This window comes from Pteronotus mesoamericanus, unplaced genomic scaffold (assembly GCF_021234165.1).
Source record: "Pteronotus mesoamericanus isolate MK-2021 breed Mesoamerican mustached bat unplaced genomic scaffold, CSHL_Meso_final contig_53, whole genome shotgun sequence".
Classification (NCBI taxonomy): Eukaryota; Metazoa; Chordata; class Mammalia; order Chiroptera; family Mormoopidae; genus Pteronotus; species Pteronotus mesoamericanus.
Window position 1 is genome coordinate 2611709 of NW_026555195.1, and position 15506 is coordinate 2627214.

General features: G+C 44.5%; 1 protein-coding gene across 1 annotated transcript in view; it reads left to right on the forward strand.

The window, feature by feature from the left end:
- Window positions 1-837: 837 nt before the first annotated feature.
- BARX2 (BARX homeobox 2) overlaps window positions 838-15506 on the forward strand; it is a 77617-nt gene continuing 62948 nt past the window's right edge. The window contains exon 1 of the mRNA XM_054579451.1: window positions 838-1349. Within this exon, the coding sequence (XP_054435426.1) occupies window positions 1163-1349 (187 nt within the window). The 5' untranslated portion in view covers window positions 838-1162. The remainder of the gene's footprint in view (window positions 1350-15506) is intronic.

A 15506-nucleotide genomic window follows, 5' to 3' on the forward strand; every position in this document is an offset into this window, starting at 1 on the left:
GGAACGCACTCGGTTGGCAGGCACCCAGGAGAAAGAAGACCAACCGCTAAATACGCTTATGTCTTCGCGGCTCTCCGGACCCTGCGCGTGGCGAGGGACGGGGAACCAAAGTCGCTTTGCCGGGGATGTCCTGTGCTCCGAGGTGCCGAGAACGCTCTGTCTGAGAAGGGGACGCCTGCGCCCTGGGATCGCGCTGCGCTGCTCCTTCCGGCGACGGAAAACATTTATGAACCGAGTTTAAAAATAAAAAGGAGCACACGCTTTTGTTGGTTAATATTCTATTTTTACAGTTTATTACTGGGATAACGGACAGGGCAAGGGTTATCTCTGATTTGGGATCTCCATGGGGCAGTCAAGTTTGCTGTCGGTGCAAACGCCGGGTGCTCTGCGCGCGGGTAGCGAGCGTGGAGGACGGAAGGGGCAGCCGCAGTCCTCAGGAGAGGGCGGGCCGGGGTCCGCAGGGAAGGAGAGAGGCACACTGGTCCACGGAGGCGCTGGCTCTGTGGCGGAAGCCCTCAGGAGACTCGGCGAGGACGACTTCTTTCTAGTAAGAGACCTAGACGCGCCGGTCTGCTAGGTTGCCGGCGGCGGGAGCGGGGCCAGGAGGGTGGCAAGACGCGCTCGGACGAGGTGAGTGGGGGCCGGCGGGGCCAGCGGCCCGCGTAGTCCAGGCCTGCGGGCGGGGCGGGGCGCGCTCCCCGTCCTGCGCGCACACTCGAGCGCGCACACACTGTACACGCACACACACACACCTGGAGCTCGCTCCAGGAGGGGGGCGGGGAGGAGAGCCCAAGCGAGTGTCTTAAAATAGAGAGGCAGGCAGAGGAGCGTGAGACACCAACCAGCGGGAGGAGGCACGGAGAGCGGCGGGCACGCGGCGCGCAGGCTCCCGCCCGGGCGGCACAGGCTGGCTGGGCGCCTACGCCCCTCGGAGTCTAGCGACTCCGCACCCGGCCCTGCAGGAAGCGCGCTCTGATTGACAGTTGCCGTGTCCCAAAAAGGCGCGGCGAAGATGCTGATCTGCGGGTGGGTCTAGACGCGCGGCCGGCGCGCCGGGTGCCCGCTCCCCTTCGCGCCTATCCAGGGTTCCGCCGCCTCCTGGCTGCCGAGGCGCGGGGCAGAGACCCCACCGGCGCGCCTTCCCCCGCCGCCCCTGCTCACCATGCACTGCCACGCGGAGCTGAGGCTGAGCTCGCCCGGCCAACTCAAAGCAGCCAGGCGGCGCTACAAGACTTTCATGATCGACGAGATCCTCTCCAAGGAGACCTGCGACTACTTTGAGAAACTTTCCCTCTATTCCATGTGCCCGTCTCTGGTCGTACGACCCAAGCCCCTGCATTCCTGTACCGGTAAGACGCCCCGCTGGGGGACTGGTGGGTGCGGTAATTCTCAAGCCCTTGTCGGGCGCTTTACCGCCTCTGTTCTCCCGCCCGGGTACGAGAGGGAAGGCCCCGGGGAGCCCTCTGCGTGCAGAGGACTAGGCTTGTCAGCGGCGGGCATTGCGAAGGCGACTGCAGCCTGGGAAGGGCTTGTCAAGGTGTCGATCACTAGGTTGGAAATGAAGGGACGGCAGTCGCGCCACAGAAGCGGGCCGCCAGAGCCGGGGGACCCTTCCTCCTTCCCAGCGCCGCCTTGGTTCTCAACCAGAAAGCTCAAACTCTTGACCTGGTTCAGCGCCTAAATCATTGTTTCAGGAAGTGGTGTTTGCTTCTCATCTGGAGTGAACTCCAATCTCCTGACTTCGCTGGGAATTTTACAAGTAAATCGGTATCCAGAGGCTCTCAACAAAATCCTGGATTCACTGAACTTTGCTTAAAAGGATCTCCTTTGGGGGAAGTAGTTCTGGAACAGGTCGCATTGTGGTGCAAGCTGAGGAGTTAGTTTTAAGTGCCCGCTAAACTAAACACAACAATGATAACAATATAAACACCCTCAAATCCGGGTTCCTTTCTCTACAAGAGCTAAGAGCAATAGTGATGATAAAGAGCACTTAATAAATACATTAAAAACAGTGTAGCTTTACGTAAAAATAAATCTAAAGGTGTCTATAATAAACTTGGAGTGCGCTTAGAGAGGGTTTAGACTGTCTAAACGTAGGTATAGCAAAACAAAACAAAACAAAGCAGCCAAAAAAGTTGAAGAAATTTTTACCAAAAAAGTTACTGACTGTGCTTTCAACTCAAGGTAAAAATATGGCATTTCCAAACCAAAAGAACCTTTGAGGTTAAGTTTGCATGGATGTCACAAAATTAATTTAATTACACTTACATTGCAAGAGTGAAAAGCCAGCAGCATTTTTGAAAAACCTTTTCAGGCCAAGAGCTGCTAGTGCACAATGCTTGGAATCTTTTATTTTCTGTTGATTCCACTGATCGTCCTACAGGGATTTACACATATGTGTAAATACATCAAGTTCTTCTCAAACCAAGTTGTTCCTACATGTATTTGGCTATAAAATGAATACCATGTTCAATTATAGCTTTGTAAAATTAATTTGTCTGTGAGGCAGAATTAGGCCCAATAGTCCATAACAAGACTTGTAATACTGAATTTTCAAAACCAAGAAATATGCAAAAGAAGAAACAAAGAAGAACTTTTAGAAACAATGTAGATATCCTTGATATTGATGTTTTTACATTGCTGTGCCTGCCCCTTGCAAACGCCTGGGTGAATGAATAGTCTCCATAGAAATCGGGTAGGGGAGGGAGGCTGAATCTTGTTTTGAGCATAAATAATCATTTGCTACAATAACTCAAATCCTTTGGAGGCAAAAGAGAGGACCTGTATTAATCACACATCCCAGGGCACCCGGCTAAGACCGCATAACCTGGAGGTTCCCAGGACAAAACAGAACAACTGCTGAACACGTAGGTAGAGCATAGTGCCAGCAATTTTTTTGTAGTGACTTTGTGCCATGCGTTGATTTGAAGGCAGCTTTTCCTGTCTTTTAGCAGTCAAGGAATTGGATCATAGGAGAAAACCTGCCAGAAAATGAGTAATAAATGACCTCTGAAAACAGTGATTCAATCATCAGTTGAGGCTAAGTTCTATGTTGTATGGAACCTTGTTTGGGAAAGAAATCAGAGGAAAATAAAACGATGCATGTGATGCTTTCGGAGTGTGAAAAGTGAACTGCACATAGATTCTGAACTAGGTTTTGCTCAGTTTTGTGCTTTTGATGTTCATTGCTAGTTAGGGGGGGAGGTGTTGCTGGCTGTGGTTTTCTTGCCCTATCATTTCAGCACTTGCTTTCTTTACATTGTACTTTTGAAAATGTGTTGTGATTTTGCTCTAGTTGAGATTTAAAAGACAGAAACTGGGATTTACCAGTGGAATTAAACCCATAAAAACTGGCTACAATAGTTCATACTTTCAGATTCAAAGCTTTCAGTGGGTTTACGATTACAGTTAAAGCCTTACATGTATTAGATCATGGGAATCCCATTAGTGACTTCGCAAAGGTTTTGCAAATACCCTACTTACCCTGCTTTCAAAGCATTTTTGTTGCTTTTAACAGTTATGTTCAGGATCAAAATCTTAGATTGGATGAACTTAATCTTTTTAAAAAAATTAATTTAAAAAAACAGCAATAAGTTCCTGGCATCTCTTATCCATAATGAAACTATAATTTGTCCCCCCCCCCACCCCGTTTATAGATGACTAGCACTTTTGGTGGAACCAATACATAAAAAGTTCAAATCAACTGAAAGGCATACATTGGAATTAAAGTTACTGAACTTTTTCTCAACCTTTGGTTTGCTGTCTTAAGCTTTAAATAACCAACAGAAGTGAACTTTATCAGGTAAAATAATGAGAAGATAAAAAAGTTACCACCCTGCACAATAAGTACATAAAATTGAGGTTGAAGGAAAGTGATAGCATTTTAAAAGTCTCTGCATAGTTAAGCAATCTGTGTTGTTCAGATTTAGTAATTGAAATGTCAATTTATGCTACTGAATCTCCTCAGACAGAAAAGCGTGAATTCAAGTAAACTAGGAAGTGAAAACATTTTACATCAGGAAAATAATCACCTGACAGTAATTTATTATTAGATACTCTAACATTAACAGAATACTCATCTTTAAAAAAATTATTCTTTATATTAACAGGCCCTTCCTTATTATAAATGCAGTAATTTTAGTCTTAGAAAGCTGTTTCTAAATCACATTATATCCTTGAGAAAGGGAATCCTTCTAAGCCAAAGTAAAGGAATGTTTGTTATTAAATTTAAAATAAAATTTAAAAAACTAAGTGCAAAGGGAACTGCCATTTGAGCACAGGTTTCTCATTCAGACCATTATTGAGATGCGGAATAAGTTTAGAATTAATTTAGCATATAACACATTGGTCTTATTTTTAAATCTGATTACAGTAATCCTCATTCAGAATAGAACTATATTGCCATTTGGAAGTCAGTAACGATCACTCAAACATTAGAACATTGGCAGTGATTGAAGGCCAAAAACGAGGTGCAGTTGACGGTTTCATAAACACTGTATTTTCTGGCTGTGATTTATGTTTCTTCGTGGAAGGGTTGCCTGAAGAAACCCGGCTTCCCAGGGCGGAATGGGGTGCAGGGCATCGGCACAGTAGCTTTTGAAGGATTTCTCTTTCAGTTTGATCTTCAGATATAGGCAGAGTTTCTAAATTTGAGGAGTGTTTGGAAAAAGCGAATAACATGCTTCACAAAAACAAGAATGTAACCTTTTGCCCTAAGAGATTTTATATGAGGATATTGAGAAACCAACCTATTGTGCTAATTACTTATAATTTATTATAATTATTTATATCCTAACCTGGAATTACCCTGGACTGGCACATACACATTTGGGGAAGGCGAATATAGATATTTGGATATTTTACAACCCATTACTAGGATATGACTTTTAATTATTCTGTTAAAACCATAGTCTAATTCCTTTCCCCTTCCGCAGCAGAATGGTTCTGTTGAACCTCTCTGTGACCTTTGGTGGCCAGTCTTAATACACAGATGACTGGGGCTGTGGAACTGGAAGGGATCACACACCAGTCTCCCCAAGCAGAAGAGACTTTTTTTGCAAAGCACTAGGATCGCATCAGTGCTTAAACATAGCTTCAGTCCATGCTATACTCTTCTGTCCTCCTTGTTAGGGTGCCCAGAAATCAGGAAGACTTTTCCAACTTGGTTACACACCCAGGGTAAATTTGAGCAGTCACACCCAAGGGACAGTCAACCAGCCAATTAAAAGGGGGCATTTGGGGAAGGGTGTTTATCTTAGCAGGTGGCATTGAGAACATTTTATCCTTTGGTGGGTCCAAGAGAAACAAGTTGTTTGGGGTGGTGTCCTTGGATTCATTTTTTATCACAAAGATTGGGTGTCATCTCAGTGAAAAATGAAATGAGGTGCGGACGTGTATAATGACATCTTTGGGAGGGAGGGAGCCAGCTCCTGCTTCATAGACTTGGCTCCAGTGGTTCCCCCAACTGAGCTCGGTCTTTTAGTCAGAAACAAAACCCGTAGGATCTTGGGAACTGGGAGCTGGGCACTGGAATGTTAATGGAGAAATGTAAACTGGGGTTGGGGAAACTGATCATTATGAACAGGCATTTGCATTTCTGCCAGAGGCAAATTTAGGCTTTTATTAGCGGTTACTCATAACTGCTTCTCCTGTTCCCATTGTAAGGGTAAATAAATCAAGAGATACCCGGGACACAGGACTCATTCAGGGTCAGACTATATTTGGGGCTGAGTTCTTTTGAGATGTCAGCTGTGGTTTCATTACTCTTTAAATTTTATAACTCCTTTGTTGAATAGAGATGCTGAGGGGTTCTTTAAGGAGGCAGTTTTAACTAGTGAATGGTTCGTGAGCAGTTTCTTATTAGCAATTTGCTAATTTTCTAATTAGCAAATAGGAAAATGATTGGAAATGTAGTTTACAAGTTAAAATACCTCTCCAAATACCTGTCATCTTCAGGTTCATTGAATTCAGTAATTTAATTCAGAAATATATATACTTGCTTGGTGATGCACTGTTATGAGTCATTATTTTCTAGTGTATTTTAAATCTTGACTAACAGTTAGGATATTTTAAAAAGTTCTCAAAGCTACTCGTAGAACCACATCCAAGCCCTTCTAAGTTGTTCTCTTGAGTATATGACGGGCAGTTTGGAACTGGGATCGGGGAACATTATGACAATTTACTACTGTCGCTTACCATATGGAATTTTCTCTTTGAACTCCACCTAAAGGGTGTTATCACAAGCAAAATTGTCATATTAACCTCTTTAAATGCAACGCAAATGAAATTGTATACATAGCGACTCTTTTGTGAAATCAGTTTCCTGCAGATATGCTAGTTAGTGTGTTTTTCGGTTGTATCTCTGGATTGAAAACAGAATTTGTGATACAAGCATGGGCAGTATAAAGTTGCTAGTTTTAACATACCTCAGGAATTTAAATGAAAATACCGTTAGGTTTAATATATCCCAGGAATCTATATGAAAAGCAATAAGGATTGTAAAAAAGATGTTTGGATTGTAAAGAGAGATTAAGACCAAACAAAAACTGAAAGGCATAGGGAAAAAGAAAAAGTGACTTTTTTTGGAAACTCTTGAAGCTACTCGGTTCAGCCTTGCATGTGGCACGGTGTCCTTCAGAAGGCTGTAGGGGAAAGACAGAGGTGGCTTCTAAAATTCTCTCCGTCTGTATAAGTGACTAAAGTTGATTGCACTTAGACACATGCAGCATTTAGCATTCATTGGGTAGGGCCGAATCAATGTGAACCCAAGAGCAATTTTGGGTGTTATGTGCCCTGTTTTGAGGTCAGGGAGAAAAAGGGACAGACGTGAAAGCCAGGCTCCCACGTTTGTATGAAGCCTGTGAACCTCCGCTGTGCTGTGAGCCTGATCCGCCACGCCTGCCGCTTGTCCTGCCCGAGTGCAATTAATTCGGGCCCTGTAGCTAAGTCCGGTGATGAACCTTAACTGGAATACGATTAGAGGGCTGCAAAGATTGGGATGAGATGTGTATATTGGAGCCTCCCTTTACATCCCTTTGGGGACTACAGTGTCCTGGGGAGCTGGTGTTTTAGTGTGGGGAGAGGACCCCTCGCTCGCTGCTCAGTTAGCCTTCTTCTAAGCGAGAACTTCCACAGAAGCGCCACACACCACTCTGCTGCGGTGGCCCACCTCCCTCAGAAGCAGTATGACAAAGAGGAAGGAAAGAGGAGGACTGAGCATACTCGGGTAGTGACTTTTTACATGTGGCAGAGCCCTTCTGTCCCACCCGGCCGGTGTCTGCCTCTCGGCCTCCGTTTTAGCTGATTGTGAGGTCAGAATGGTTCTTTCTTCCTCCACAGCACGGGTGATTAGATTAGCATTGGCATTAGAATTTATCAATAACGGAGCTCAGATCTGGGCCTTGTACAAACGTGGTGGCGTTAGCGAACTAAATACCCTATTTTTAAAAATTTGTTTTAACCAGAAAAACCTTTGCAAACCCTCTGGATTTAAGTTATTTTTATTGCAGATTAATAACAGTTAGAGAAAGAAATGACTTGTTAAAATTAATGCTCTAAATAAAAACACAGTTAATTTTCCATTGCAGTGTCTAATTACTCATCATCACCACGGCATTTTTATATGGCAATTTAACTTCTTGAAAGTGGAAACTTGGCTCACGTTTCAGAAACAAACCAGGGCACCTAGATAAATATCAGAAGATGGTCTAATTATATTTGGGCTAGAGTTGACTCTTACACATGATTGCTCTGGAGAAGACAGGCAGATAGAGTGCCTCTGCCTTCAGTCACTAAGGAAAGTCTGCTTTCTTTAGTGCCAGTTGAAACTGAACACGGAGAGAGATGATTCTGAACGTTAGACGATGTGCAAGTACATCTGAAAAGGGACTCTGCCTGTCACCAGTTGAAGCTGATGTCAGGACTACTTGATAGGCCTGGACAGCAGCTATATATGCTTCCTGACTCCACTGGCAGAGCTCATAGGATGAATGAACACGGCCTTTCTCCAAGGAAAGGTCAGGTTGCGACCGAACAGGAGCCAGTATGAGAGGATCTCAACACCAAACTAAATATGTTAAGGGTGCCAGCAGAGAAGATGACGTGATTCCTTTTTATTGCATCTCTCCAGTTTATCAAGCTGTCCTTAGAACATGTTCTTCTGGATATTGGGGATAGATACATATTTTCAGAGTGTGCATTCATTGGATAGGATTGGCTGCCACTTGGGTGATGCCGTGGACTTTTGGTCATAATTACAGAAAAACTTATGTTTGTCCTGTGTCTTTTCTTATCCGAGGATCACATATGGTATGTGGGGCTATGGACTGGTCTGGGGCCTGGTGGAATCTCTTCAAGTCAGCCATACTTCCCTCTCCGGAGTACTGGGCAGGTCTCTACGACTGACTGACCCGCCAGCCTCCACGGCCCATCCCCCTCTTCCTAGAGTTCTTTTCCCTCTTTAACATAACCAATGCAGGCTCATGGTCATTTCACAGGCGGTCACAGCCACTTGCGGACTGAAGGCAGTGTAATTTTGATGTTTCGTTTAAGCGATACCTGGGGGGCTGGACTCCACCTTTCCCTAATGGTAACTTACAAACAACCAAGTGCTGATGTTATGCCTTTGTGTCACGGGGAAGCCGCCCGGACACGGAGAGTTGCAGAGACTGCTCTTCCTGAGACCTGCACTGCTTATTCCACAGGAGGCCGCAGATTTGGGAGAAAGGCTAGAAATACTTTATATCCTGAACCTTGTTCCTATTCATGACAGTAACAGAAATATTGATGGTTTTTGAGTGTCTAACATGTAGTAGGCATGGAACTCAGGGCTCTCTGATCGGCCTCAAATCGTCCCTAAGAGATAGTTATTATTATCTCTGCTTTACTCATGGGTACCTGAGATGTTAAGCAACATTCTCAACGTCACAGTATATGGAAAGATCTCTTACAAGCAATAACAAAAAAGACAAGTAGAAAAATGGGCAAATCATAGAAATGAAGACCTGGATGGCCAGTGAATGTGGCAGGATGTTCTGCGTCACTGGTGACCCAGTAAACACAAAGATGAGACATCATTTCATACCCATTAGACAGGCAAAAATGAGAGAATCTGACAATAAAGATTAATGACAAGGATGTGGAGCAATAGACATTCTCCTACACTGATGGTGGGAGTGTTATTTGGTACAATCACTTGGGAGAGGGGTGTGGTAACGCCCAGCAAAACCGCAGGTGCACACGTGTGCTCAGCACTCCTTCTGCGCATGTGCCTGGAGACTCCATCACACATGTGCCAACGATGCGTGTATAAGGATGCTCATGTCTACGTTGTTTGTGAAATGAAAAATCTGAAACAATCAAACTGCTTTTCAGAAGGAAAAAAGATAGCTCACATGTGCTATGGTTTTCATGCAGTAATGAAATGAATGAATCACATCTACTCGTGTTAATATGGATACATTTTAGAAATACCATCCTGAGGGAAAAAACAAGTTGTAGTTTGACACAGTCTGACCCCATTTATACAATGCTTGAAAACATGCAAACTAACACCACATATTGTTTAGGGAGGTAAGGGCATGGGATTAAAGAGGACTACCCATAGGTTTTTATGTTCCTGTGTAAGTCTTTATTAAGGAAAAGCCCGAATGTAAAGATGGCCAAGCATTAAGGTTTGACAGAGCTCGGTCGTAAGTACACAGATGTTCATTAAATTATTCTTTGTACTTTTCTGTATGTTTGAAATTTTCTATAATATAAACATTGAAAAACGATAGTATGGGAGACCCCCATATGCATGAAACCCTTGATCTTGTGGAACGTTTGATGGCTTTCTTAATAGCTTTTTTATCCTGAAACAGAAGCTTTTCAGTCTCACAGAGGGGAAATAAAAAAAAAGTTAGACACGTGTATAACTCACACTAAAACAGCCACTCTGGCTTCTGAAATTGGTGTTTGGATCTTGCTTACCTCCTCTGGCTGTCTGGGGACATTATTTATGACCAAGATAACTGTTTGTCCCCCAGTAATGCTTTAGCATACGAGTAAATGGTTTCTGAGCTGGGCCCTACAGCTGGACAGAATTTCTGGGAAGTGTGTGTTTGTTTTTTCCAACTATACATCAATAACCATGCCAGCAACAGGCATTGGGCCTCCCGTCCCCTCACTGCTCAATGATATTTAAAACCACAATAAATTGCCTTTTACTGCATCTCGCTTTTATAAGTATTTGCTGGTTTGATATATCACTCTTGGGTTTTGAAAATGGTCCATTGTTATTGACAATTTAACAAAAAATCATCCAGGGACAGCTGTGAATGCCAAAGATCTAAAAAGGTTAAAATGGTTTCTTAACAGGGAAGAATGATGTTGAATTGATATAAGTTCATAAACTGGCTGTGTTCTCTTCATATTTTGTAACCACGATTGGATTTTTAAACTTTGTCTGATGTGTGGTATCGGGGGTTGTTAGGAAGAGATGGGAACCGTCACCATGGTAACCACACAGAGAGCTGTCTGTTTGGGGTAATAAATGGTCATCCTGGGGTTTGGAGAAGTTAACCAAGACCACATACAGTGACAACTGGGGTGGCAGATGCTTTGTTCAGTCTATCTCAACAGCCAAGACATTTTTCTCTTCGCAAAATACGTCGTACCAGTTTAGAACTATAACTTGGAGACATTTTGATGAAAACAGGGGCCTTTAGGAGCTCTGCCGTCCTGTGTCCCTTCCGAGGGAAAATACTCCTGAGTGTGGATGAAACAGTTCATATAGTTAAGAGATTGCCAAAGGGTTTCCCCTTTCCAGACCAGCCCTCTCTGCCTAAGTACACACAGAGCAGAGAAGAAAGCACTAAATCAAAGCCCTCACGGGCCCTCTCAGACCTTTTATAGCCGCTGTCGCTGTACCTTGGCCCTTGGCAGTGCACCACGGTCAGCAGGAATTAATGACCACATCCAGAGGACTGCGGCCAAATTGGACATGGCTGAAAGGATGGTGGATCTATCAGATTTGTTGCCAGTGAACAGACTTTCCTGGGTGGCAGGAGCAAGTCCTCTGCGCACGCAGCGCACGGCGGCTGGGCTCAGTCCAGGGGGCTGAACCTTCCCTCAAGTCGGTCAGCCCTCCACCTCCCTTCAGTGAAATCTTATTCCTCATGAAGCTCGGAAGCTCGGGCTGTGAACGGAGCACATCTTACCCAGAGAAACGTTCCAAAGAGCCGCCCTGCGGCGACAGAGAGAAAAGGACGGCTCTTTTCTCTTTTCTCAGAAGGACTGCCCTTGCGACCTGGGAAAGTCCGTTCGCTGGCAACAAACCCGACAGACCTGCCTTGGAGCGTCTCTCTGAACTCCTTGGGGAGACACAAGGGAAGACTTAGGGCGCTTATGGTAGCTCTTAGCAAGTTTTACTGAGAGAGAGAGGAACATATTTTCACAAGGTTCCAATCCAAGTCCTTTCGTTTTCATGAGTGGAAGTTGTATTGAAGTCACCCCAGAGGAGGTTTCTGGGGAGGCTGTTGTTACTTTTGTTATCCCTGGATATCATGGTAACTCATTAATGCTCTTAGCACGTTAGACGGCTCTGTATTTTGGAAGCATGGTTTCCATCAGTTTCAAGTAGAGTGTAAAGGCACATCCTATTGGCAGTTGCAGCAGTTTGCTACATAAGGAGAATCTGATTCAATTTTTAGGGAACTCAAAAATAGAAATGACAGTAATTATAAATGGTGACAGTGTGCGCCAGGCACTGGGTGCTTGTCTGCATTAAGGCCAGAATATGAGGTGCTTAGAATGGGGAAGTTCATAAAGACAGAGAATAAAATAGCATTCTCCAAGGGTTGAGAGGAAGGAAATTTAGTGTTCAATGGGCACAAAGTTTATGCGGTAGATGACGAAGGAGTTTAAGGTACAGGAGTGTTGATGGTCACACAATGCTGTGGTTGCATTTAATGCCATTGAGTTGTGTACTTGTGAATGATTAACATGATAACTATTGTGTTTATTTTACCACAATAAAAATAAATACAACTCTGATACATGATCCCAAAAAAAGAAAAAGGCACTTAGATGAAATAGAGACTCTAAATAAAATAGAGCTATCGCTGCTTTTCCGGTGAGGAGAGAGACTCAGGAAGTTAAGAACTAGCAAGCAGGCCACAGGAGCAATTGGCCTGGTTGAAACTGGAACTCAGGCCTGTCTTTTTCAATAGAACGTTCCATAAGACCTAACACCTATTATTTGCAAGTATGTAAACTAGCACTCCAGCCTGTCCCTTTCAGGGGAGGCTCCCTGCTATATATAAAGCGACATCCGTAGGAATTCATTTGGAACCTATTAACTCCTTTCTGCACATTTATGCTCATGCCATGTGTGCCAGTCTCTCGTTTCCCGTGATGGCTGGGACTTCTGAGTGATTCCACAAGAATTCTAAGGAGCAGGGCAGCCTTCGGAGAAAGCGAAGTGGTGGGGAGGTTACAGACTTGATGCTGTCCGGCTGAGGGACACTGAACTCCTCTCCTTGTCTCTGGATGGCAGTGTCCTTAACTGGGTGACATTCCCAAGGCTCCTTTAGCAGTCATGGTTCTTCGACGAACTGTGGTTCCCTGAGAAAAGCTTTTCTAGGGTAGTCAAAGGTGGAATTGCCATTCGTTTGTTATTGTGAACCAGAGAGAAGATGCTTAATAACTAAATGCCAGACAAATGCCTTGATAATCGAGACTTGGCATATTTTGAATGAAATACTTGTTATTAAGTTCAGTGGGGAAAAAAAAATCTGGCCAACTGGTTTGGTATCACTTAAAAGAATAAGAGATTAATTCATTTTTCACATTGTATCTAGCCAGCCTGAGGTGCTTCTGGGAATCTTATTTTTAAAAAGTTTTGTCTATGATGAAAAGTCAAGTTTGGTAACCCTGAAAGTGTAGATAACAGCTTAAAGATGAGGTTGATATAATTTACACCCCATGACTCAACTGTAGGAAGCCATTTAGTGGAATGATCCTAGTGTATGGGTTTTTGAGTCATGGTCCTGGGTTTGTTTGCATATTATTGTCTGTGTGACCTTAGGCAAGTCATTTAATCTCTCTGACATGCAATTTCCTCATCTGTAAAAGGAAGAAAATAATAACTACCTAATAGGGTTAGTCATGTAGGTTAAATGAGATAATGTATGTAAAGCTTTTAGTGTAGTTCCTGGCACATACGTGCTCAGTAATTGATGGTTTCTATTAAAAACAATTATCTTATAATAATAACCTCCTCTTGGTTGACTGAAGCACAGCCCTTCAGGGAACTATCACTATAATGGTGAAGTAAACTCAGGAAAAATGAAATATCCTGAAAAAAACCCCAACACTTCACTCTAGAGCATTCTTGTGGGTTATGTCATTGCATTGGCTGCCTGGCAAAGCCTCTTGCAACCTGGGTGGTCTGTGAGCTGTTTAAGTTTGCGTGTTCATGAACAGGTATGTTTCATTTCTCCCCACCTTTCTGTTTTAGAATGTGAATTTGGGATTTTGTAAATTTGTAAATGAATGGCATACACAGGCCAACACAACCGCCTCACAGAATGGGCATTGTTACTCTAGTTTGTACAAGAGTTGCTTAGGATTAATTACCCTGAAGAAATGTTTCATCATGCAGCTGTGCGCCTCAAGAAGTTTTTCAGAGAAGTGGCAGGATTTCTCAACACGTGTAATGTCTTCTTTGAAGAGTGAAGTTAGGGACAGCCTCTTTTTTCAGAAGTGAATATGGGGTGGAAGAAGGTAGTTGTCTGAGGCTCAACGGCTGTCCTAGTATATTACAGGGCCTGTGATTTAGAGGGAGCTGCAGACAAAGCCTTAGGTGACAGCTTTCGGGTTGCTGCTGGGGCTGCTGTAGGACTGTCTGCTAAGTGGTGACAATGGCCGTTCTGTGGAAAGGGCTGCGTGGACAAGGCTTCTGCATGGATTTTTCCTGGGATTGTGACTCTCAACTAGTCGCCACTTGTGTCTTGGGAAGTCACATATCTGCTGATGCAATACTTTAATGGGTGAATCCGCTCTATGGTGTGAGAAAAATTCTCTGGATGAGGCTGCCTCCCTTTTCATGCTGTGAAGGAAGGCCCAGAGAGGGGTGTGTTACGTGTGCCCAGCCATTCCAGTGAAGGCTCCTATCGGCAATTTCTAGTGGCCTCCTGCAGGTTCAATGGTGGGTGGTGGCCAGGTGGAAGCAGGGGGACTAGGACATGTGGCTGTGTCCTCACAGCTGCCACAGAGGCGTATTGACTTGCCAAGGGAGGACTGACTTGGTCCCCAGGCTCCTCAGAACCATTTTTCAAACAGGACTCAGTTGGAGATAGGGATCTTTGGCTGCTCATTGAGAACATTCTGTTAGACCTGTGAATTCAGAGAAGCAGAGTGCACATGCTTATGTTCCAGTAGGAGGGCAGGGGTGGGAGGCGGGAGATGAGAAGGAATGTTGGCAAAGGGCGAAAGAAGAGCCAGGGTAAGGAAGCCAGTTACTGTCCTGAAGCGGGGATCTTCACGGGCTTGTTCGGCATTTGTTGTCCCCAGTAGGAAATAAAATTTTAACATGCGAATGGAATTTTTCATTTTGGACGTTGCCCCGTGAGTACGTGCTTATAACCAGAGGCGTTCCTCATAACTGACAGCAGTCAGGCACTTCGGATTGGGCAACGACCCGCCCAGCCACACATGGAGACTCATCAGCATATATATTAGTGATGCATTAAAGGGTTTCATCATCCCGGGTCACGACGGATCATTATTATTACATTCTAATATAGTAATGGTATTCACGCAGTGCCATGCAAACAGTCACGTGAACTTGATGGAAGGGGGCAGTCGGGAGTGGGGGTTCGAGTGTAGATCTGTCAGAAAGCCTCTCTTCTTGGGTCCCCCGCTGAGCTGTTCTGCGACACCTCAGTGCCTCAGTTTCTGCCATTGGTAAAACAGACTGCCCTCCCCAGTGTGTTGGGGAGGAATGATTGATTAAGGAGTATTAATGCGATGCTTTGAAAAGCTGAAAGTGTGGCGAACATGTGCAATGACTTACTGTGCAGGAAGCAGGCAGGCTCGGGGGAGTGACATGTTACTGTGTTTTTCTAGACAGCCAGAGCAAAGGGAGGCCAGCTCTGGCCTACCATCTCTTTTTCAACTGCCACGAGCTAGGAATGGTTTTTACATTTGTAAGTGGCTGAATTAAAAGAAGAATAATATTCTGTGATACGAAAACTGTATGAAATCCAGACAGTGTCCATAAATTTTACGGGAGCACAGCCACGCCCATGTCTTTATGGATTGTCGGTGGCGGCTCTGGTGCTAGCAGGGGCGAGCAGTTTCAACAGAAGCACTGTGGCCCCCAAGCCTCAGACATTTACCCGCTGGCCGTGTGCAACAGGAGTTTGCCCACCCCCCGCCCCCAGCCCCGGAACTAGACTATTGGAAGCAGGGTTCCTCCGTTGCGCAATAATCTTGTCACTGATCCACAACAGGTGATGTCATTC